Source organism: Balaenoptera physalus (genome assembly GCF_965194825.1).
Source record: "Balaenoptera physalus genome assembly, chromosome: 6".
Classification (NCBI taxonomy): Eukaryota; Metazoa; Chordata; class Mammalia; order Artiodactyla; family Balaenopteridae; genus Balaenoptera; species Balaenoptera physalus.
This window is the reverse complement of record NC_138885.1, coordinates 118,819,935-118,843,519: the sequence shown is the minus strand read 5'-3', so window position 1 is coordinate 118,843,519 and position 23,585 is coordinate 118,819,935. Positions and strand designations below refer to the sequence as shown.

Sequence of the window (23,585 nt, the reverse complement as noted above, 5' to 3'; positions counted from 1 at the left end):
ACTGTTAACTCCAGACTTCATTTGGATTTCACCAGATTTTCCACTGATGTTCTTTATCTGTTCTAGGATTCCGCGTTGCATTTAGAGAAGCTTCATTTCTTACAGGGACTTTCAGCCCATGAGAGGCAGGTGGTCTGGAGACCACATCTTGAGAAACACTAGGACATGTCAAGGGCTGAGGAAGGTCAAATTGCCCCATCCTCACCACCATCCTGGTGGTGGGGGTGTTGGATATAGAAATTTGATTTGAAGAGTTGGGATGGAATCCTCTCCCTTAGATGAGAGGGGTTACCTTAAGAAGTGAGGCATCTATTCCTAATGCCAGATGAAATGAGTTTTGGAGTTTGGAAGGTGGGGTTGCTGCCTAGCCTGAGGAGATACATCTAGGGATGTGGGCAGATCAGGGGAGTGAGTGCAGCAAATTGGGAACAACTACTTTGTGGGAACACAGGAGGGCTCAAGTAGTTGATTAAAGGGGATTACAAGGGGCCAGTTAGCCCGTGAGCCATAGAAATCCTGTATTTCCTGGAACCTGGTGATAGTGTTTTAGAAATGGCTCATAGTAGTAACCAACATCAAGCACTGCCACATTGGACACGAGCAGAGAGTCAAAGGGTGAAGCTGAGATGACCTTGTTGAGAGAGGGCAGTGGGAGGTGGACAAAACACTGATGCCCTGCGTTTGGAAGAGTCGGTTCCCACAGTGAGGAGATAAAGGGCCACCATCTGGGGAGCTAGAAGTAAAGGTCAGTAGAATTGAGAACGGTAAGATGAAGGAATAGATGTTGTAAGAAAAAGCTAGCAGAGTAATTTGAGGTCTTGAAGTAGAGATCGACATATTCTTGAGGACCTTAGGTTCTGAGGCTGTCACTGACTTTCTCTAATCACATTCAAATTATTTAGCTGCCCTCACAGCAGTTAAGTAATCACCTAACCTGTTCCTTTTTTTTTTTTTTTTTTTTTCTTTACAGAACATTCACCTCTTTTCATTTGACTCTGGATTTCTCTTAATTTCTATACTACTTCACTTTCCTGGTTCTTTCTGCATGTTAGCGATCCTAAACCATAAACTGGTATTCATAACATTTCTTTCACATGAAGTACATGTTATCTCATCTGCCAAACCCATTTAAAACGGACTAGTGGAAATTGCCTCAGAAGCCAAACAGATTGCACCTGTGTACAAGGGACCAGGTGTCTCTGAAGGGCTCCTAGATCTTCTGTATTCTTGCTGGCACGGTGTCAGGCTGGCCAGGCTGGTGAGTGGCTAACAGTTAAGATTTTAGGTGATCTAATCCTTAACTTGATAGATGCTGGGTGTAATCTACAGATTCTGCATAGAAATTAGCACTTACCCCTGGGAGAGCCCCTACCAGCTGTCAAGTGCTTTACCAAATAGCTCTATACTCAAGAATGCGGCTTCTGGGTGAGGGAACAGTCGTAGTCATTTTACATGTGGTTAGAGAGAAGTCTTGGGTGATGAAAGATTTTAGCTAACCTACACGCTATAGGTAAACATTTCCAAAAACATTGCATAACCTGAATACAGAGTGAATTGTTTTCCAGTAAATACTGGCTTCAGCATTTTTCAAAAGTCAAGGAATGGTATATTTTATAGAATGGGAAAACTAAGAAATGAAATTTGACCTGTTGTAAAACTAGGATTTAGTGCTGTTGAATTTCAAGAATGGGCATACAGGGTACATTAGGAGTAAATGTGAAAGCATAGGGTCATGATGGAATCTGATACAGGGTGGAAAAAATTTCTCTTAACCAGAAACACTGGGCCCTAAGAAGTTGTCTTAGGGTCAACCACATGAATTTAACATACAAAAATGGCAATTTAATTTGGTTCAAACATACATTTCAAACTTTTGTCTTTTCCTTGTAAAGAATAAAGTTCAGTTCACGGTATACCAGAGTTAAAATTGCACAGATGTCAGTATTCCAATAGAGAAAAATAATTTTTCTTAAAAAGCGAAAAAATAAAATTTGAGTTCAGGTAGTCAGATATTCTTTTATAGTCTTACTACTTTAGGGAACAAACCCTTCCTCGGTATAAAAATCTGGAAAAACATGCCATAGTTGCCACCCTATTAATAACTAGTTTCCATGCCCCATATTTGTTGGAGAACCTACTTTGTGATGTTTAAATTTTTACCTTAAGTTGCCTCAATTTCCCATTTATTAAAATGGCTGTATTGCCTCTAGAATTAAAGCTGAAGGGGAAAAGCAATTTTTAGCGATTCCCCTTATTCTACCAACTTGTTCTTGAAGCTACAGTCATGCCCAATGTTCCTACCCCCAATTTTTTTTTTTTCAAACCTTCGACCACTCGAGATATGTCAGCATTTCTGCTTAGTAACTGGCATATTACTACGCGGTGCAAACTATTGATATAAACAGTGACTTGTGATCGATTTTTTTTCCCTTCTGTACTAAATCAGATCATTTCTCCTCATCAGCAACTTAACAAGAACAAAGTTAAAGATGTGACCTTAGGAAGGTAACTAAGGTGGAGGAAATACTACGGCAATACTATCAGGACTGATGGAATATTGCTCAAGTGCAGTGGCTAGGGTCTAAAAGAAACTTGAGAGATCTGGTATATTTCCAACTGAATGTTAAGTGAAATAGCATGTTAAAGTCAAATTACGTGGCTTGTTTAAAAGTCACCCTCTTAACAGCAACCACAATTCTACTGCTTCCTGTTCTTCCATTTTCTTTCCTGTTCAATTGCTTGAAACCCTCAAACAACAAGTTCTGATTCTACAGTATTCCTGTAATTCCTTTCTCTGTGGATTTACCTACTTTTATCTTTCAATGTGCATTTCCATCTTGGCACCATAACAAACAATTCAAAAATGCCATCTAATGCATTATGCCACTGAGCACTGTAGCCAGTGATTTTAAGTGGACTAGATTATCTTCAGGTTGAAAAGAGCGTAAGCTGAAGAAATAAATGTCTACATCTTAACTAAAGGCAGGGGTCAAAACAACTTATGAATGGTTAGTTGGAAAATGCTTTAAGGCCCGACTATCAGAGCTGACTGAAAACATTTGAGTTAGGCAGAGTTGTAATGTTATGTGAACAGTGAGAAGTGTTACAAACACAGTAGCCATATATTTTAATTAAAACAGAGTTTATTAGCTTTTCTTTTAATATAAACATGAGGAAGAAAAACCACATAAGTTGTAGCATTCTTTTCAAAATAAAACTGCAATCAGTACTTGAATTTCCAAGCTCCAAACTCCATAAACAATATTTTTTGAGGTGGTAGATTGTAGTATTTTATATACCATAATTTATCATTTATGTCTCTGTCCCTTAAAAATGATGGAACCTGCAGCACTCAGTATAATGTGAAGCCTTGCTATAAAGAGAGAAAGTACTTCTGGCCCAGAAATGCTTTGTTTACAGGCAAAATTCCTAGGATTACATTTGAGAAGGTAGGAGGAGAAAGATTTCACATAGTTGAGAACACTTTTTTTTTTTTTTTTTTTAATATTTCAAGTTTAGGTGACATCGTTACCAATCTCCAAAAAGACTGATTACTGGACCTCCCTGCCTTTTAAAGCCTGAGGTAAGGGTTCCTAAGGTTTATATGTTTCCTCTTACATAGAACTTGAAGTGAGACACCTACAGCCAGGTTAACACACAGGATAGAAAAGCTGTTTCGTATCACTTACTCTCCTGTCACTACTACTAGGGTCCAGTTCTTTTCAATTTATTACATGTGAATTAACACTGTTGTTCATAATTCCTTCACCAAATCTAGAAAAAAGAAACTTAGGTGATCAAGCAGGTAAGCAGCCCAGCCTTGCAAAGGACTATTTTAAAAAGAGGAGGGGAGGTATCCCCTCAAGTCTTAGTGCAATTTTAAGCTTTGATACTTGTAGAAGTATAAATGCCACAAACTTACGAAACATCATTTGAAAGTTTAATCGAATTTCTTCTAAACTCATTTAGTTTTGTAAATTTTAAACGTTAAGCGTTTATTGTTTTATTTTTTATTTTTTAAAATTTATGTATTTATTTATTTATGGCTGTGTTGGGTCTTCGTTTCTGTGCGAGGGCTTTCTCTAGTTGTGGCAAGTGGGGGCCACTCTTCATCGCGGTGCGCGGGCCTCTCATTATCGCGGCCTCTCTTGTTGCGGAGCACAGGCTCCAGACGCGCAGGCTCAGTAATTGTGGCTCACGGGCCTTCCCAAGCCAGGGCTCGAACCTGTGTCCCCAACAAGAGAGCCTGCGACAGTGAGAGGCCCGCGCACCGCGATGAAGAGTGGCCCCCGCTTGCCACAACTAGAGAAAGCCCTCACACAGAAACGACCCAACACGCCATTAAATAAATTAATTCATTTAAAAAAATAAAAAATAAAAAAATAAAAGCTTAATGTTTAAAATGTACAAAAGTAAATGAGTTTAGAAGAAATTCGATTAAAGTTTCAAGTGATGTTTTGCCAGTCTAGCATTTATACTTCTGCGACACTGTTCTGGAGTATCCAAGCACACTATATTAAAGCTTAAAATTGTTCTAAGACTTTTGGGACACCTTCTATTTCATCACCGGCTTGTTAATTACTGGACCACCATGTTGGCTGGAATTATGAAAATATCCTTTAACACAAGTACATAACAAAGAGGAAAATCATCACAAAATCAGAAGCACCATTATAGTTAACAAGAAATGCAGCACGGACCCAATAGAAGGAAATAACCTACTTTCTCTGTTTATGATCGCAAACATGCTAATATGCTAATAAGTACTGCCTGCAAAGAATTTGGATGACATGTGTTATTCAGCAGCTTTTTGGTTTAAATTGATTGCCAATAATGACTAGCAGCTTCAATGATATAGTAGGGAGGAAGAACCCTGCAAAACCTAACGATGCTACAACAGTCTGTTCCGAAGTTTGGCTTTATGAGTTGTTAGGAGTCCCATGTTTTTTTTTTGTTTTTTTTTTTGTGTTTTTTTTCTTTTTTGTTTTTTTTTGTTTTTTTTTCTTTTTTGTTTTTTTTTTGTTTTTTTGGTTTTTTTTCTTTTTTTGTTTTTTTACTTTTTTTTTTTTTTGGAGTCCCATTTTTTGATGGTAATACTGCACTGATTCTAAAGGAATATGCAGCAGTATGGGACAGTGAGGTAAGAAAAACATAGAAGTTATATAGCTAGTGTCTTTAAAGTCTAAAAATCTAAACTATTAATTAAAAAACCTCACATAGCTCACAGCTATCAGATATCTGTGCATGGATTGGGAGCAGATATCTGTGCGTGGATTGGGAGCTTTTAGCTTTGGAGTGGTTTTTGTAACTCTGTTTACAATAAAAAGGACAGAAGAGCGTGTTACATTGACGAGGTCCCGTTCTTTCCTATGAGCATAATCTTCGCTTGTCCATGAGTCTCTTGAATTCAATGTCTTTCTTTAAGGTGAAAATACTAACTTTGCTGGTTTCTGAGCAGGAGAGGTGATATTTCTCCAGTCTTTGTTTCGAGGGGTTTATGATGTTACAACCCCTCACTTCTCCCTTAAGAGAGGATGGCATTGGAGCGCCGAATACCAATGAAATGATCAGCGCTGAAAGACCTTCTCATAGCAGCTCTACACACGTCTTTGTATTTGTCGTCACACAATCTGGAAATGGCCTAGGAAAGTCAATCAGGTAGAACATAGGTATAATTAGGGGGGGAAAAAAATGTTCGGACCTTAGAAAAACAAAAAAAGCATCATTGATAAGCCACACATCTCCATTCGTTTAGATAGTTCATAGTTACTGCTACTTTGGATAGCTGATATCTACACTAACTGACAGTTCCCTAAGGTAATAACCTTTAAGGGCTATGATTAGATTGCTGGGGCAAGGGGTAACTTGCCCTAATAACTTAGAGTTACTTAAAAATTGGCTTCCTAATGATAGGCTCCTAATAGCAATATCATCTGTTACCTACACACGTGATCCTTAAACGTAATGGACATACACTTGGGCAAAATCAGTGTTTACTCAGCTATTCAACTTCTCTTCAGTTTTCATTAGTTATTACATACTCTAAGAAAATTTTAATCAGGTAGGTATGTGCTGAAGGTAGGAGAGGTCTAATGACAAGCGCTGAAAGGTGCTATTTCACTTGCACATAAATTATGGTAGAAAAACATCTTATTCTAAAGTACCACCAAGGTACCACAGAAAGTATCAATTTTAAATGTGTTCATTTCAGTTGTGAATTTTGCTGTATACCCACCAAAAATCATAAGCCATAAGTATTACGTTGTTCCATGTACGTTACCATTTATATTAAAAACTCATGTACTTTCTACATCCAGTATCTGAATCCACATTATACCTTCCAAGTATAGGTCTCTCAGGTTAGCCACGGATGCTTTGTCTAATAAACTCATGGGACTGAACTGTGATACACACACACACACACACACACACACACACACATACACACACACACACACACACACACGAACTGCAAGCTGAGTAAAAAACAGTTAAGAGGGAATTCCCTGGTGGCGCAGTGGTTAAGAATCCGCCTGCCAATGCAGGGGACACGGATTTGGGCCCTGGTCCGGGAAGATCCCACATGCCGAGGAGCAACTAAGCCCGTGCGCCACAACTACTGACCCTGCGCTCTAGAGCCCGTGCTCTGCAACAAGGGCAGCCACTGCAATGAGAAGCCTGCGCACCGCAATGAAGAGCAGCCCCCGCCCGCCGCAGCTAGAGAAAGCCCGCGTGCAGCAGCGAAGACCCAATGCAGCCATAAATAAATAAATACATTTATTTATTTATTAAAAATATCAAGACAGTAGAAATAGTCCAAAACATCAATTATTAAAAAAAAAACAGACAGTTAAGAGTGGTAAGTAGATTATGTAGGTACATCTGATTAGGGATACAATTTTAAGAAATTATTCATGTATGGTTATATGTAAGTGTAGAGGTTCAAATGGAAAACCATTAAGAACAGATTAAATATGATTGAAAGTATTCTGAATTATGGTTACAGAAGAGACAATTTTTTTTTTTTATAATGTGGGATCCCTGTATAAACCATAAAAGACACAGGAAATATGATGCCAACGGGTCAATAAGCTCTTCAAACTGTTAACAGCTTTCCATTTTCCTAATCACTGCTTAATATAATTTAGCTACAGGTGTGGCTTCGGTGGCTGACAGAAAACCCCAGTTAGTGATTTCACAGCCTTACCTCTAAGTTCTGTGCTCTTTCTTTGCTAAGAGGAGTGAATAGAACATTCAGGTTGTTGTCATCTGCTAAGGAGCGAAGGTCAAAGTAGTATTTGGCATACACACTGAAAGGAACATTAATATTAAACTGAAGTAGCTCCACGAAGTGCCTTTCCATCTCATTCCTGGGGGAGGAGGAGAAGACAAAACCAACACAGGACAATTTTAGTCAACTGGGCTATCTTCAAAAATACCATTCTGAGCTACTAGGATGGCTCTAAATACTGTTTTGAAACCAATAATGGCTACCCAGCTGGATTAATACCCTAATGTGCAAACAAGGTACAGCTATTTGTGGTCCTTTCTGCGTCCCAGCACTTTGAGTCTGGGACAAGGGGGAAGAGGTCATGGCCCTCTTATGCACTCATGCTGCTGACTCAGGGGCTCATTCTTCAGAGTTCCATTAGTGCAGCTGTACGATTCATGCTCCACACTCACTCACGAGGCCCCGCTCTAGTGATCAGTTGAAAGGAATGATGTATGCTGTTTATTAGCTCTGAAGAACTTGCAGACATTTTCACCGGGCTGATGACAGGAAGGGGCTTACTGAAGTAGAGACGAGCCAACAAAAGGAGTGGGCACATCACCACGGCAACAAATGGATCCATCGAGAGCCACTGCTATTATCTCTGAGGGGGGAAAACTCTTGAGGCAACAAGGATTCATCTCAAGTAAATAAATAAATAAGCTACATTCGATGGGAAAGGGAATCCCCCCACCCCCACCCCCACCCCGTGCATGGGGCTGTGTCAAAGGGCATAATGCAAGTTTCTGTTCACCTTAAAACCTTACTAGGGTGAGTTGTCGTCACCATGACAGGACAGGATGCACTTTTTAAGCTTAGGAAGGCAGTAAGATTATGTCTCAGCTAGACTAAACCCACTTTACGATACGACCTCTGATAGAGCAGTTGTTGCCCCCGGTGTTAGGAGAGCAGCCCAGAATGTTCAGACCTACCGCCCCTTGCCAGGACAGACTGCACACGCCCACAGAGGGCGAATTCAATGAAGTGGGAAAGTAGAGTGCTGGGAGCAGGCTTCTGCTATATGACCATATCCAGCCATTTGCTTGCCAAATGTTTAAGTAAATAAATATAAAGTTAGAGTAAATCTTACCACTTTTCACAGCAATCACTTTAGAGAGTTGATTAGATAAAAATGATAAATACCCAAACAAACATGCAAGTGGCTTATTTTACAATACATTTGGTTTCTTGGTTTTCAAGTGTTAATATTTTATCCATTGGATAAATCAACAAATGCTCCATGTTCTCCTGTATGGAGAGCAGAGTATGAGCAGAAATGAGGTTTCTCATTTGTTGAACTTTAAACCTAACTGAACCTACTTCCAAAATTAATTTCCTGTTCATACGGCCAGAAGTCTATAGAAATGTAAATCAGATAATGTTTTGATAATCAGCTAATCAGGACTTAATTTACTACAGGAATAAATGCACTTCACTATCCCTTTTATATTTTCTCCACTAATACATTTTAATTGTGTGGAAATACAGTACTTCATAGGATTAACATGTCTATTAATAGAGCTTTAATCACTGAAGAAAAGCATTATGCCTACAGAATATGCATCTTCTGTGTTTTTTGCTGTTTGTAAATGGCTAGGTGGCTGAAGAGCCTACCACTTACAGGCGCAGCAAACTGTCTGAACAGCAGCTGCTCAGTTTAACTTACTCTTTTGAAGGGAAATATATATTTAACAAGACACAGAGATGTTAGAAAGTTTTAAGGAAAAGCTGATAGACAGCAATTTTTCAATTCAGACTCAAAATGAGACCATTACAAATAGTAGTCAACAGCAGAGGGATGAAACAAATGTGTATTAAACACTTTGTTGTAATGCTTTCCAACTCCCAAAGATCATAAACAAAAGCAGCCTATTATAAACATAACTCCTGGTGATTCTCCGTTCTACACAGAAAAGCGTTGTTTAGAATTAGTTTCTTCATAGCTGGACAGTGCCGCCAATGCTCCTGGGCTCAATGTCTATGAACACCCACACGTTTCCCTGCATGTTCTCGGATGTTGTACCTGGAACCAGAGCCCCAGTCAGCTCAGCTGCAGATTCTGAGAAAATTTCAGCTGCCATCATGGCAGGGATGGTGTTCACGATTACAAATTTTCCTTCCTTCAAGGGACCAGTTCAAAGACTGATGATAGTGTTGGTCAACGTCACTTTAGTTTCTGCAACTTCCAAAAGTACTTCTATTCATTTCAAATTCATTATCTGCTGTTCCACTGTTTGCTAAGATTGCTACCAGCAATATCACCACGACCACCTGGTTTACATGATCACCAAAGTGGGCATTTTCACCAAAAGCCACTTTGACAGCTACTGACAGTCACTGGTCCCTTCTCTTAGTCACAGCTTTCCTCGCTTCAGCTGTAAATATGCACTTTGGTAATTGTGAATTATCTAGGGTAAGGGGCAAAGGTAACAAAAACAAACTCTTGCCCCTGCCTGCCATCTTGATCGGCCGCTGCTGTCCAATATAATCAAGAGGTGTCCTTTCACATTTTCCTGAATGCCACCCACAAAGACAGGTTCACTGTCAAGCGGGCACTTCGAGAGTCTGCTGGAATTACCTCTCTGGCTCATCCTGCTTCCCACCCTTGGGGCCCTTCACCAGAGCCAGATTGGAAGCCTGGCGTTTCATGCCAATGTGAGCGTGCCATCTGTGAGGAGAACCTGCCTAGTTAACTCAAGGCCCCACAAAGTGCCGCTGTGTTTGCTGAGTGCCCTGGGTGAGGCCCCAGGGATGCTTCCCGGACGACCTGAGAGGTAGGTGTTTCCTAGCTCAGCAGACTTTAGGGGAGGAGACAGGAACACAGGGATCTGAAACCTTTATATGTGGCTACCTGTACATCATAGTTTCTGTAACAACAGAACCTCAGATAAAAAGGAGAAAAAGACCAGCAAAAGCAAATACACAATGTGTGACTCAGGTTGAAATTATAACCTGTCAGTAGTCTAGAGGCCCTAAGACCTTAACAGTGGCCACTTGCTTCAAAGACCAGGCATGTGCCCCTTAAAAATGGACTGGACCTGGTAGACAGCTTTAAGAAAGCTGTCAAGTTACTTACTGTACCATGTTGCTCTGGTAGTGAGCTTGTAAAATGTTTGGCAAAAACCACCAGAAAAATAATTTCAATTTCTCAAGCAGAATATTACAACAATAACACATCAAGACCTACCAATGAATGAGGGGAAATACAAATTGTTATACTACAGCTAGATAGAAAGAAGGCTGTAATTTTATGTCTATTTCAGCTCTCTGCACAAGGTAACCTTTCTTAAAATGTAACATTTCGTAAAAATGTAAACTTTATGAGAGCAAATGAGGTATTGGAAAATGGTTAGAAAGTTCACGGTAACCTTACAAACTCACATGTCCTCAACTGTAACGTCCTTGAGGATCTGGCAGTCGTCCACATTCCATACAGCCCGATCGTCCCAAAACTCGGAGGCAAGAAGAATGGCTCCCAAAACAATTCTTTTCCAGTTAGTGGGGCAAATGTCGATCTCAGCATAAGTTAAAAGCCTTTCTAAGTAAACCTGCAAAAGTAGAGCACTGATCTTTGATTTTCGTTCAGTTTAAGTGCTGTGATAAGAATTGTTAGGAATGACAGATTTCATCTCTTTTTGACACCCCTTTTATTCCTAGGTTCTACAAAGACTTTGCTCAGCCAAGCCAAGGCCAGAGGCCAGGTCACAGTTGTAAGTCAGATATTTCTGTGAGTCTGATATTTCTACTCTGCCCGTGTGAATTTCCAACCCAATTTTGGTCACAGGAATGAAAGGACATCTCAGCAAAGGGCATTCTAAAGACACGCATTGTATTATTACCTTCCCACTTGTCAAGGGCAGCACATACAGCCCAGTGTCGACTTCAACTGTTCAGTAAATGCTTGAGTGCCTATCACGTGCAATGTTAACTACAAGACTGGTGGTGGTTGCATGGCGATTTTACATAACGCTTGAGTGTGTAAAATTCTGGTAAGACTGAGCACATCTTTACCTTCTCTTCAGAGTCAGTCACCAGTCCTTTTGTGGCATGAACTTGAAGATAAAAACTGGTGGTCAAGAGAGCCTCCCAGTGGCTGCTGCGTGGCACAGCAGGACAGGCAGTACAAAGGGGCTTTACAACTGTCAAGTATTCCCATATTTTAGTGCCTTTTGAAGGAACACACATGCATACAAAGGGTAGTCCTTTTCATAGCCCCAATTTTTCACATCTCCATTATCATTTCATTATTCATTTCTGTCTTACATAATCTGCAGCTTAGTCAATTCTTTTGGTTTTAAGGTGGGAAGACCTGCCTGTGTCTGTATCCCTGGGGCTCCTCTAAACCTGCCGGTTTGTGAGATGATTTCACGGTTTCTTTTACATGTATCAAATGTCTACCCTACAAAGAACTGGATGGAGTTAACAGCTGAGCAAAGATTAGAGAGGTAAGCTGTGATTTGTTGTTACCTCTGTAGAAGAGTGTATATGCCATTTGACAAAAAGAAAAATGTCCAGTTTGAAAGAGTCTGTTTACTCTCTGAAGGGTTATCAGATTGACAGCTCAGATTCGCCCATGCCCTCCAAACTCTACTGTGTTTTCAAACACGGGTATTGAGATTATATGTTCTTAGTGAAATTCGGCTCCCATTCCCCAAAGAACTCAGCACTCTCTAGTACCCTAAGAACGACTCTCCCCGCAAGGTTCAACTCTCTACTTTATGGGACTCATCAGAGGCACTGAAACGACACTGGCAATCTCTCAACTTCCTCTCACCTTTGTACTGGCAAACTTGGTACACGTGCTGATATTCATTTATCCCACTTGCCCTCCTGTCTCGGAGGAAGCGAGATTTCTTTCTTTTCACTGAAGCTAACTCTCCTATGAATGAAGTTGATCCCACCTCACTTCTGCAGAGCACTGTGCCCACAGTTAGTCTCCTTTTGAACAACTTCTCCCTGTCAGAGGCTTCCTCCAGTGTGAATGCTTCCATGTCCCCAGCCTGTCCCCCACTGCCCCTAGACGGCGTCCTCAGGCCTGAGGCCAGCTCCTCATCTCCCATCCTCTCCTTAACCCACTTCAGTCAGCCTCCTGCTGCTACCACTCTACAGAGACTACTCTTGCCGTGGTCACCGGTGCCTTCACACAAACAACCCAGAGCTCTTCGTCCCAGAGCTCCACTCCCCAGGCCTTCCCTCATAAATGAAAGAGCACTGCCACACGCCCAGTCGCTGAGACCAAAAACCTGCACTTGAGTGTATCCTGCTCCAATCTGTTAGGACTTCTTGCTATCTCTACCTTCACTGGTACCCTGACCGCTTTTCTGTCTGTCACTTCTGACTTGTATCGCTGCCACTGCCTAACTTCTCTGCCTCCCAACAGACTACAGTCTGTTCTCCCCAAAGCAGCCAGGAGAGCCTCTTAAATTAAGAGTACTTTATGCGCCTGCTCCAGATCTGCCAGAGGCTTCCCATCAAACAAATACCTTCTTCCCGTGGCCTGCAAGTTACGAGGCCCTGTGCGGTACGGCCTTGTCCTTCCGTGACCTCATCACCTATGCTCTTTCCCTCATTCCCCGCTCGGATCACAATGGCCACCTTGCTTTTCCTTGAACACACAGAACAAGTTCCTGTCTCAGAGCCTTGCACTTGTCCCCTCTGCCCGTAATGCCAGCGTACCTGATCTTCCTCAGTTCAGCCAGGTCCTGGGTTCAAACATTACCTCTTTAAAGAGGCTCTTCCTGAGCTTTCTAGTAAGCCCCTCTAATCACTTTATCCCTTTACCTTGCTTTCTCTTCATGGTTTTTACCACCACTTGAAATAGTCATCTTTTAAAAAACACTCATTAAAAAAAAACACTTATACTTTGCTATACACCTGAAACTAACACAACACTGTAAATCAACTGTACTCCGATAAAAAAAAAAAAAAAAAAAATTTACGTCTTCCACACTTGCTCCATAAAGGCGAGAACTTTATTTATCCAACTTGTTCTCTCCTCCACCCCCCACATGTAGAAAAGTGACACAGAGTAGGTATTCAGTGACATGGTATTTATGACATGAGCAACTTCTTGGTAGCATTTAGCGTTTGGACCATACTCTCCTTCTTGAACCTCTCCTGGTGTCTCTTAGGGTTCTCTGCTGGGTTTCCTACCACTGTAGCCACTCCTCTGGGGATCTGTCCCTTAAGTGCTGACAGTCTCTAGTAGGATCTATCTTCTACCCACTTTTTATTTTACATACTTTCTCTGCATTTGAACAGCTACACTTAATTCCCTCCCTCTAGCTCAGATTCATGCTCCAATCCCATATATTCAAATGATTACTAGACACTGCCATTCTGCTGTCTCGCAGGTACATCAAGCTTAACTTGGCTACAAAGAAATGCCCCTCTTCCAACCCAAATACTCTCCTTCCTGCATTTCCTAGCTCTCCATATGCAAGCACCATTCCTGCCTCTCTCAAGCATGTGCTAAGCACTCCAAGTGGCCTGTAGCGCCAAGAAAAGGCCTGTGTCTGATCCAGTACCCACTGAGGGGTCTCTTTTCAAAAGGACAAGCCTCCTGTCCTAAATTCTGCCTTGATAGGAGCAGGCAGTGAGTGGCCTAAGTATTCCTTCCCTGCAGACCACGCAGCTGACTTTCCCCCCTACAGGTTTGCTATAGGGAGGAGTAAAACAATCCCAACTACCTCTCACTTGAATATGATTTATTATTCAAATGATAAAATCTTACCATAGGAATTAGGAATGGATGACAAAAAGGTCCTTACACAGCTGTAGCTTAGCAGGCTAACTAGAGTAAAGCCTTCTGAAGTCCTACTGGCACCCTAGTCCTGGGCAACTTCACATGCAGGCAATAAGAGGACAGCAGGGATGGTTAACACCATTATCCATTATCCAAGGAACAGAGAACTGAGGGCAGTAGTTCTCAGTCAGGACACACATCAGAACTGCCTAGGCAGTGCAGTCTGGGACTCAGCTTCAAACTGCCCGGAACCTGTTTCTGCCTGTGGACCAGAGCGCTCAGTGATTGCCCCGCCCCACCACCACCACACGCGTCGTCTGTGTGTGCGTGTGTGCACTGTGCGTGCGTGTGTCCCCTCAGGTGTGGAAGGAGAAACCAGAAATCTCTCCTGCTGCCTTTAATAGCAATTGTTTTGTGATGAGAAAAGCAATGGCAACGTTTTAAATCATAATGATGATTAAAGCTCAAATGTGTATACTTTACTTTCTTTTGATAGGTTTCTCTTAATAAAGTTCTAATGATCGTTTCAGGAACCTACTTTCATTTGGGAAAAACAGGACCATACCATGTGTACAAGACAGAAATTTCTACAGATGCTTTATGAAAGAAAAAATATCTTACCAAAGTTACTACTGCACCTTCAGCAGTTAGCTGTGCGGCACTAGAAAGAGTATGAACAAATCCGTAAATGAATTTGTGTTCAGGATCATGCTCGAAGTATTCCTCTGGAATCTTTTCTCGCTGAAGGGAGAAAAAATGCAATTTAAGTATCCACGGAAGAAAAATACTTAAAAGTACCCTTAAGATAGCAGTCTTCACACTTGGGCCCACGTGCCCCTTAAAATAATTCTGATTGGGTGACATGTCTTGTAGTCTTTTAAATCTAAACAATGGGATCCTAAAATACCACAGTGATCCAGTACTCACCACCATTCATTAAAGAAAAATACAGGCACAACCGCAGAAAATTTATGTATTTCCACGTTCCTCCCCACAGAATTCTAACCAAATGTAAACTATTGGGTTGGCCAAAAAGTTCATTTGGTTTTAAGTAAAAATAAAAGACACAGTTTTCATTTTCACCAAGCATTTTATTGAACAATATATTCACTAACCAAACAAACTTTTTGGCCAACCCAATACTTTTAGGCTCAAAAGTCTTGCTGATCACCATATGTCATACTTTTCTGTAGTCAACTTTGAAAACACATTTCCAGTGTCCTGTAACCATAAGGCTCTAAGAATGTGCTGTCCTGTACAGCAGTCGCCAGCCACGTGTGGCCACAGAGCACCCGGAGAAGTGAATTTTAAAACTTTGTCATTTTAATTCGTTTAAAATGTAAACAGTTTTCTAATTTTCTTCTTAGAGGCCTTATCATATTAGGTTTATTTACAAATATTTATATTGTTTGATGCTATGGAACATCATCCTTTAAAAAGATACATTTTCTGTTACTTGGGTATGTTTACTTACCTGCTCACTATTCACACAAAGTGCAACTCGGTTCATATCCATCAACCCCTTATACAACACGCCTTCGGGAAAATGACTAGACACAACATGGCGTGGGGAAGAAGACTTAAAGGAAGATGAATTTGACTTCGAGCTGGAGGAAGTAATTTTCTTCTAGTAATTAATTTCAAAGCAAATCAGCATGAAATAAACACAACTGTATAAGAGAAAAATACCACTTCAATAAAACTGACACTTACTGTGAGTGGATGTAATCTCTCATCAAAAATATCCAAGGATCTATCTGCAACTCTATAAAATAAGAATGTGCATTTAAAAAATTAATTCAGGACTTACTATCTTAGTAAAATATCGGCTAGGAGTAGAGAGAGGGGTAGAGGAAGCTTAACCTTCAACGAAGCAAACAGTTTTATAAATTCTTCTCCTGGATTCCACCCTTAGAAAGGTTTCCTGACCTATTTTTACTCAGCACATCAAGTTCTGTGAAACCTTTTCTACAACAACCAGCCAGAGTTGCCTCTATAAGCACTGACCCTCCCTAACAGGCAATGCTAGTAAACCAATATATTTTCACCCCTCTAACCTCACACTGGAATATGCAAGAACATTTTATGAAGCAGTGGTGGTGGGCAATAAATTCTTCTCACTTCAATCAATGTGAATATGAGATTCATGGTTTTTTCCCGTTTTTTTCTCTTTAGTTCTTTATATTCTTATTGTGTATTTCTTCTTGTCTCTTTTAAATAGTTTGAGTTAAAAATGTAATTGTCTTTTTATTTTAAAAGAAACCAGGCTTTTTAATTTAAAATTTCACCACACTAATACACTGCGCTCATTTGAACAGCGGTTCTCTAAATGTGGTCTGCAGGCCTCTGGGATTCTCCCCTATCCCCTCCTTCAGGAGGCCCAAGAGGTCAAAACTGCTTTTATAAGAATACTAAGACACTACCTGCCCTTCACATTGTGTGACATTTGCTATGGATGTATAAAAGCAAAAGTGGGTAAAACTGCTGGTTTCTGAGCATGAATCAAGGCAGTGGTACCAAACTGAATTAGAAGTCATTCAATTATTCACTGCCACTTGCAGTTAAAAAATCTGCTTGAAGAACATCCTTGATAAAAGAGTAAAAATTAATAGTGTTCTTAAACCTTGGTCCTTCTTTTTAATATTCTGAATAAGTGGAAAGTATGCATTAAGCACTTTTACATACTGAAATATGGCTGTGTTAAGGAAAAGCACTTGTGACTTGGCGGTAAGTCATTTTTTTCATAGAACACCATCTTTATTTGAAACACTTTTTTCATCGAACACCATCGTTATTTGAATGTACAACTGACACAGTCATTCTTTCAAAAATGAACAAAGTGAGCCTGTCACTTCAAGGAAAATAACTCTAAAGTTATTTGTTGCCAATGATAAAATTCAAGCCATCAAGCTAAAAATATCAGGAGTTTTGGAAAACTTCTACCTTCGATTGTGAACTTGACAACTTCTCAACACTTAAAAGACTTTTCTGGTAAGACTGGTGGTGATACTAACAAAAGTGAGTTTTTGACACTGTCTAAAGAAATGTGAACCAATACTTTCCAAATGACCAATGTATAATATTATAAAGTCAGGTACAGGTAAAAAGATCTACTCAGTATGCATGACAGATCAATGGGTATTAATTTAACATAGTATTTATTACAAGTTCATTGATATGATTTAGAATTCCATTTTAACTAATTTAAGAAACTAGCACATGCAGACTTTTGGTACAGTATCAAAGAATATACCAAATTATCTGAAGGCTTTAAAAATACACCTTTTTCCAACTATATATCTGCAAGCGGCTGGATCTTCTTCATATTGTTTCTTCAAAACAAATGACTGAAGACAGAATAGATATGAGAATCAGCTGTCTTCTATTGAGGAGATACTTTTCTCTCAATATTTTTTGTTGTGGAAAATAGTTATTTTTCATTAAAAAAAATGATTTATGTTGAACACTGGGGTTCCCAATCAGGGGTGATTTCGTCCCCCAGGGGACTTCTGGCCATGGCTGGAGACAGTTTTGGTTGTCGTAATGTGGAGGGAAGAAGGTGCTACTGGCATCTAGTGAGTAGAGGCCAAGGGTGCTGCTATATATCCTATAACACACAGGACGACACCCCACAACAAAGCATTATCTAGCTCAAAATTTCAGTAGTGCTAAGGCACACCCTGTTTTAATATACAATGAATTTAATTTTTTAAATTCTCAATTTCAATTTCTAATACAGTAAATTATCAATATAACCCATATAAACAAATACTCTTTGGGATGCTCAGTAACCTAAGAATTAAGGGTCCTAAGAGAAAAATAAATGATTCACTTCTATATTGTAATAAAAGCACTCTAATAATAAAAGCTTATGCCAGTAACATCTATAGTTATTACCTAACACTAAACTTGATACCTTGTAAATTAATTAGCTGGAATAACAAGATAGGTTTCAAAAGAGCTCACCTGTTCTTGATGTGGTAATATATTGCTAAGGTCATACTGTGGAGGAAAAAAAATACATTGTCATCACTGATTTTTATCATATCAGGCCTGAAGACATTTTTAAAAAGGGGTTAGCAAGGAGGGAAGACCTTCCAGAGGCCCAGTGGCCCCGAAATCCTCGAATTCAGAACAGTACCACATGGGTGCTTTCCCCCTTGTTTTAGGTTCTTCAGCTTTTAGCAAAATTAGGAGACCCAAAATGCTAGATATGCTGTTAGAAGGCATGTTTTGGTTGATTATTATAATATATAAATTATTACATATGTCCCCTGTCATTTGTCCTTCTACCCACAAAACCTTCTGTCCTGTACAAGTTATATCTATCTATACACATGCTTAAATTTAAGCCATATAGTAGTTTGTGTGTGGGGGTGTGTGTGTGTGTGTGTGGTTTTTTTGTTAGCCCCTGCATTTCAGTTGATTTAGTTCGCTATCCACCTACCCATCCGTTTTCCATTATTTCCCTAAAAGTAAATAATAAAAGTGCTCTATACCAAAATGATTTCAAATCACTTTTATATAATTATTAGAAAATTTAATAGCAAAATTTTATAGCCACAAAACTGATGATAGGTCTAGCTATCCTGAAATAAGCAGTGCTAATAAGACAGCATAATACTACACAGTATCCTATTAATGACAGGTATTTCCAAATTATTTTAAATAAAGTATTAACGAACAGATAGATACAAGTCCTTAGGTAGTCTTTTTTAAGTTACTATATTCCTAAGTTATTCACAGATGTTGTATATTAGGCAACAAAGGGGTTCTCTGGTTAAGTTATATGCTCCCCTTTGTTCTCAGTGTCTAAAATGAAACTCAAAATAATTGAGGGAAGGCAAATCTGAATTTTAGAATAGGTCTATAGAATCTTAGCACTTGTATAAAGGCCTGTAACACCGTTAGCATCAAAGATGGATACTTCTATAGTGCTTCCAAGTTTCATCTTCAAATTGATTTTAAAATCACAGCATTAGAAGTTTTATGATGGAAAGGACCACTGAACCGTAGATGACATTTAATTAAACCACCCATTTTACAGATAAGGGAACCAAGGCTTAAAACTGACTTACCTAAGGTCCCACTAATTATCAGAAGCAGTTCTCTTTCTCCTGCCCTCTAACCAAATAGTGGCTCCCAAGCTCAGCTGCACACTGGGATCATCTGAGAAGCTTTAAAAACTGCCTGGCTTCTGCTTCAAGATGTTCTGATTTAACCGGCACTGGGTATGACTTGGGCATCAGGACTGTTTTTAAAGATCCCCAGATGACTGCAGCGTGCAGCAAAGTTTAGGGATGAATGAGTTAGGGTTAAGATCGGAGAATCACTCGGGATGCTTTTGTCCATATAATCATGCTTCACATCATTCCCCATCTTGTCAACAGGTGTGTGTGCGTGGGTGAGAGAGAGACAGACAGACAGACAGACACACAGACACTGTGTCTTGGAGGCGGGGGCAGGCGGGTGGACTTTGTGCATCCAGAAACATATATCTTGAAAAGTTGCATAAGTGATTCTAATAAGGCTCACCTACCCCACTGAGAACAGCTACCCCACTGAAAACTAACCCCATGATAAACATTTTCAAAATCATTCCTAAAAGCCAATTGGCCCTATTAATTTTCTCAGTAAACCTTTATTTCACCAATAATGAATGTGATGAATGATCATTTCTAAAACTTCATGAGAGCAAATTAAAATTTACTGTACTTCCAAAAATTAGACTAGGTCGGGAAAAAAAAGGATGAAACCTTCTTGTCTGAGCAAGGTAAATCTTTTTTTTTTTTTTTTAATTTTATTTAATTTTACTTAATTTGGGATGCATGGGGTCTTTGTTACTGCGCGCGGGCTTTCTCTAGTTGCCAAGAGCGGGGGCTGCTCTTTGTCGTGGTGCGCGGCCTTCTCACTGTGGTGGCTTCTCTTGTTGCACGGCACGGGCTCTAGGTGCGTGGGCTTCAGTAGTTGCACACGGGCTCAGTAGTTGTGGCTCGCGGGCTCTACGGCACAGGCTCAGTAGTTGTGGCGCACGGGTTTAATTGCTCTGCGGCATGTGGGATCTTCCCAGACCAGGGCTCGAACCTGTGTCACCTGCGTTGGCAGGCAGATTCTTAAACCACTACACCACCAGGGAAGTCCCTGAGCAAGGTTTACTTTCAAAGTACTTTTGAATTATATACTGGACATCAGACTCTTTTGAATTCAAAAGAAGCTGCGACTCTAGCCAAAGTAGAGTGGTTTTTGTACCCACAGATTCAGTGTCTTGGCTGAAGAAAAACATTGAGTGATTATGTGATAAGTGCCCAAACTCAGGACTTTAGAGATGGGGCTCAGTTTTTGCTGAAACATGACTTGACTGCAACTATTATTGTAAGCAAGAGAGGAAAGTTACATTATTATGACTGTGAACTTGCTGTCTTTAATTAAAGTAGAAGTTACTGAGAATTTAAATAGCTAAAAAAAAAGCTGGCACATTAAAAACCAATTAAAAATACAATTAGCTTATAAAATTAAGACAACAAATAAAATTAAGGATAAGGACATTAATATTTTCAAATAGCATTTCCCAAACTGTGTTCTGGAAAATCAACATTCATATCCTAAGGAGATGTTAATGTTTCGTGGACAACCGCGAGGGAGGAGGCAAGAAGCTCTGCATCCCGTTTGGTTTTTTTCTCTTAAATAAGCTTGAAAGGTTCATCATTAGGGTGTTTTGAAAGTGCATCTCCAATTGTGGACTATGAGGTGCTCCCAGAAATTAAAGAATAGTTTCCATCATCATGACACTGTTCGTGTCTCCTTAAGTATAAGCCTGACCACAGCCATGTTTCCGAAACCTCACCTCTTTTATTGTTCTCTGCTGTGAGTGATACAGTGTGTTGGAGATATATATATATAAACAAAACTTAAATGTGTCTATTAAGTTAAAACCTCAGTTGAACAAATTTCATCTACAAAGAAATTAAGCTTGAGTGTGTATTTCTTAAGACTGGTTTGATATATTCTCCCCCTCTTTGGGGGACAGGAAGGAGAAGTAAAATTTCATACAGAAAGAGTGCAGGAAAAAAAAAAAAGCACAGTGGGATAAATCTGACAAACTCCAATTAAATTTAAATGCAGATTCGCTTTGGTGCCAGCAGGGGACAAGCTGTTCCTTCTTCTAAGAGCAGCTTCCAAAGTAGTGCACGTTGTTTGAGGACTACAACTCATACAGTAATAATTGTCTCTAGAAACAGCCAATCAAAAGCACCTCTCTTTCTCACTGTGTTCAACAATGGCTTAGCAACAGAAACGCGTCAAATAAAGATTTATACTTTTTCTGGGATTTCTTATTTGCTAACTGGCTTTCCCTTCTATCATGCGCTCTAAGATTAAAATGGAAACTGAAAATTCATATTTAGGTCCTTGAAATCAATCTATAGTTGACACCAGTTTTTTAACCTGATCACTGAAAAGGACAATTCAAATGAATGAACTTATGTATGGCTAGGATGCTTTTAGCGATAAGGGGGTCTGTCACTCAGCCCTTGGCAACCTACTTGTACTCACCATTTTACTGTGGTTCTAAGATTAGGCTGGCTGACCGTGCTGTCATCTAGAAATATTGTTGAGCATGAGCTATACTTTTTAGTAAGCTGCCCTGGAGATACCTGAAGGGGAAGGGAAATAGAAGAAAATGTCACAGTAAGTTAAACCTATCAAGTGTGTGTTTTTCCTCGGTTAAAATGTCAAACGATAAAGCATTAAGATTTTTCTTACACTCCATGAACTGCCTGAGTGTGATATCATGTGCAGCTCTATGGGAAACCTCTATACTCTGACTTCCACAGACGAGCTTTGAGAAATGGGTTATAAAATGCTGCCTTGATATAGTACCTATAATCAAACCTGGCAAGCACCTATTATAAATTACCTTTATAATAATGTAAAAAGTTTAGAATAAGATTTCAGGGTTTTTTCCTTAAGCAATGAAATGCAGCTGAGATTTCCTATTTCTATTCATTTACTACAATAAAACGTAATGCTTTATATAATACCGATGTAGGAGCATTTCACTGCAGTAAATGAACACCAATAATAAATGTTCAGGAGACAGTGTGACGAAACAAACGTTTTCCAATCAGAGGCTGGGCATGCCAGGGCTGCTCTATCACTAAAAAGCTGGGGGCCATAAGTCTCTCTGGGCCTCAATTTCCTTATCTGGAGGACAAAAAGGTACTGCTTAAAGATTCTCTCGCATCCAAAAAAAACGGATAAAACAACTCTGAGAATTTAACTTCTCACTTCATGTTTAAGTAAGACTGCCAGTACATTACTCAAGTGAGAACCTCAGAGAATACTTGCCATTCATTTCAAAATTGTACTAATTCTGTTCTACGTGTTATTTGACACTCCTGCCTCACCCATGCTGCTCTCTGCCTGCAATGCCTTTTTCTTCCTCCTGTCCCAGCAAGCTTGACCCCATCTGCCTCTAGGATCCCTTTGCCAGCAGGCACACCACAAAACTTCTCACTTTCTGCACACTCACACATCTAATTTACCAACTGTTCCATGGTCTCAGCTGCTTGCATAGTACCACCCTCTTAAGTAAACAAGCTTCTCCAGGTTAGGAAGATTCTTCTCCTACCTCCAGCTACTGAGCACAGAATCTGGGACAAATTAGGATTCGACAAGTGTTTGAGAAATTATTTAAGATCAGTTACAACTGGAGGTAAATCTTACTAAAGGTACAAATTCGTGAGAATTTATCTACAGTGGTGTTGGATAGGTGACAAAGAACTTTTTGAGACCCTCTAGAGAATGAACTATCTTTAAAACACTTTAGAAGTATCCATTTATTTGTGAAGAGCCCATGAACACGGCAATAGTCAAATACTAAAATGGCCTAAACTATGTTAGGACAACTCTGTTCCTTAAAGTAAGGCCAATAACCAAATCCCAATCACTGAAAGCCACTGGAAGGAAGAGTAGCATTCTTTAATACCACAGAATACGAACAATTTTAAAGCTGGGTTTTGGTTTTGGTTTTTGTTTGTTTACTAATTCAGATGAGCCTTCCTTCCTCCTATTCATATAAAATAGTTTTCACCATGCTGTCACACTCTCCCATCAATGTCCTCCACAAATACATGAAAGGTGAGGCAGGGAGAAAATCTAGTTGATGCTTTTTAAAATACAGAGCATTTAAATAAAAATTGCCAGTATCCAATAATCAGAAATATCCAAATGGCATATATAAAACACCATTTTGCTTGTTTCAGATGCTTTATGCAAAGCCACTTATTCCTTATTAACAAAAAGTTCTAGATGTAACATATTTGAAACAGTATCACTATTTGGAAGACTAATTTCTCCTTCAAGCTAGAAATGTTTTAAACTAAAACTCTGATATGGTCCTTAAGCTATTTGGTTAATGTGTAATTTTAGAATCTCAAAAAACAGATACAGCATGAAAAATGAAAATTCACTCATTCAAATACTTTGATTCTAAACGAAGCAGGTTATCTTTTAAGGTCACTACTATTAGGGTATAATATGACATACACTACACGTAATAAAAGTCAATGC

At 39.6% G+C, this 23,585-nt stretch overlaps 2 protein-coding genes across 2 annotated transcripts in view; both read right to left on the bottom strand.

The window, feature by feature from the left end:
• Positions 1–23,585, bottom strand: part of LOC309662885 (putative hydrolase PNKD) — a 751,075-nt gene that overhangs the window by 648,314 nt on the left and 79,176 nt on the right. The window lies entirely within an intron of this gene.
• Positions 5,221–23,585, bottom strand: part of LOC309662935 (cyclin-Y-like protein 1) — a gene marked incomplete at its 5' end in the record, with an annotated part of 73,681 nt that continues 55,316 nt past the window's right edge. Inside the window, 5 exons of the mRNA XM_082466137.1 lie at positions 5,221–5,641; positions 7,208–7,370; positions 10,652–10,818; positions 14,637–14,756; positions 15,729–15,780. Of these exons, the coding sequence (XP_082322263.1) occupies positions 5,525–5,641; positions 7,208–7,370; positions 10,652–10,818; positions 14,637–14,756; positions 15,729–15,780 (619 nt within the window). The 3' untranslated portion in view covers positions 5,221–5,524. The remainder of the gene's footprint in view (positions 5,642–7,207; positions 7,371–10,651; positions 10,819–14,636; positions 14,757–15,728; positions 15,781–23,585) is intronic.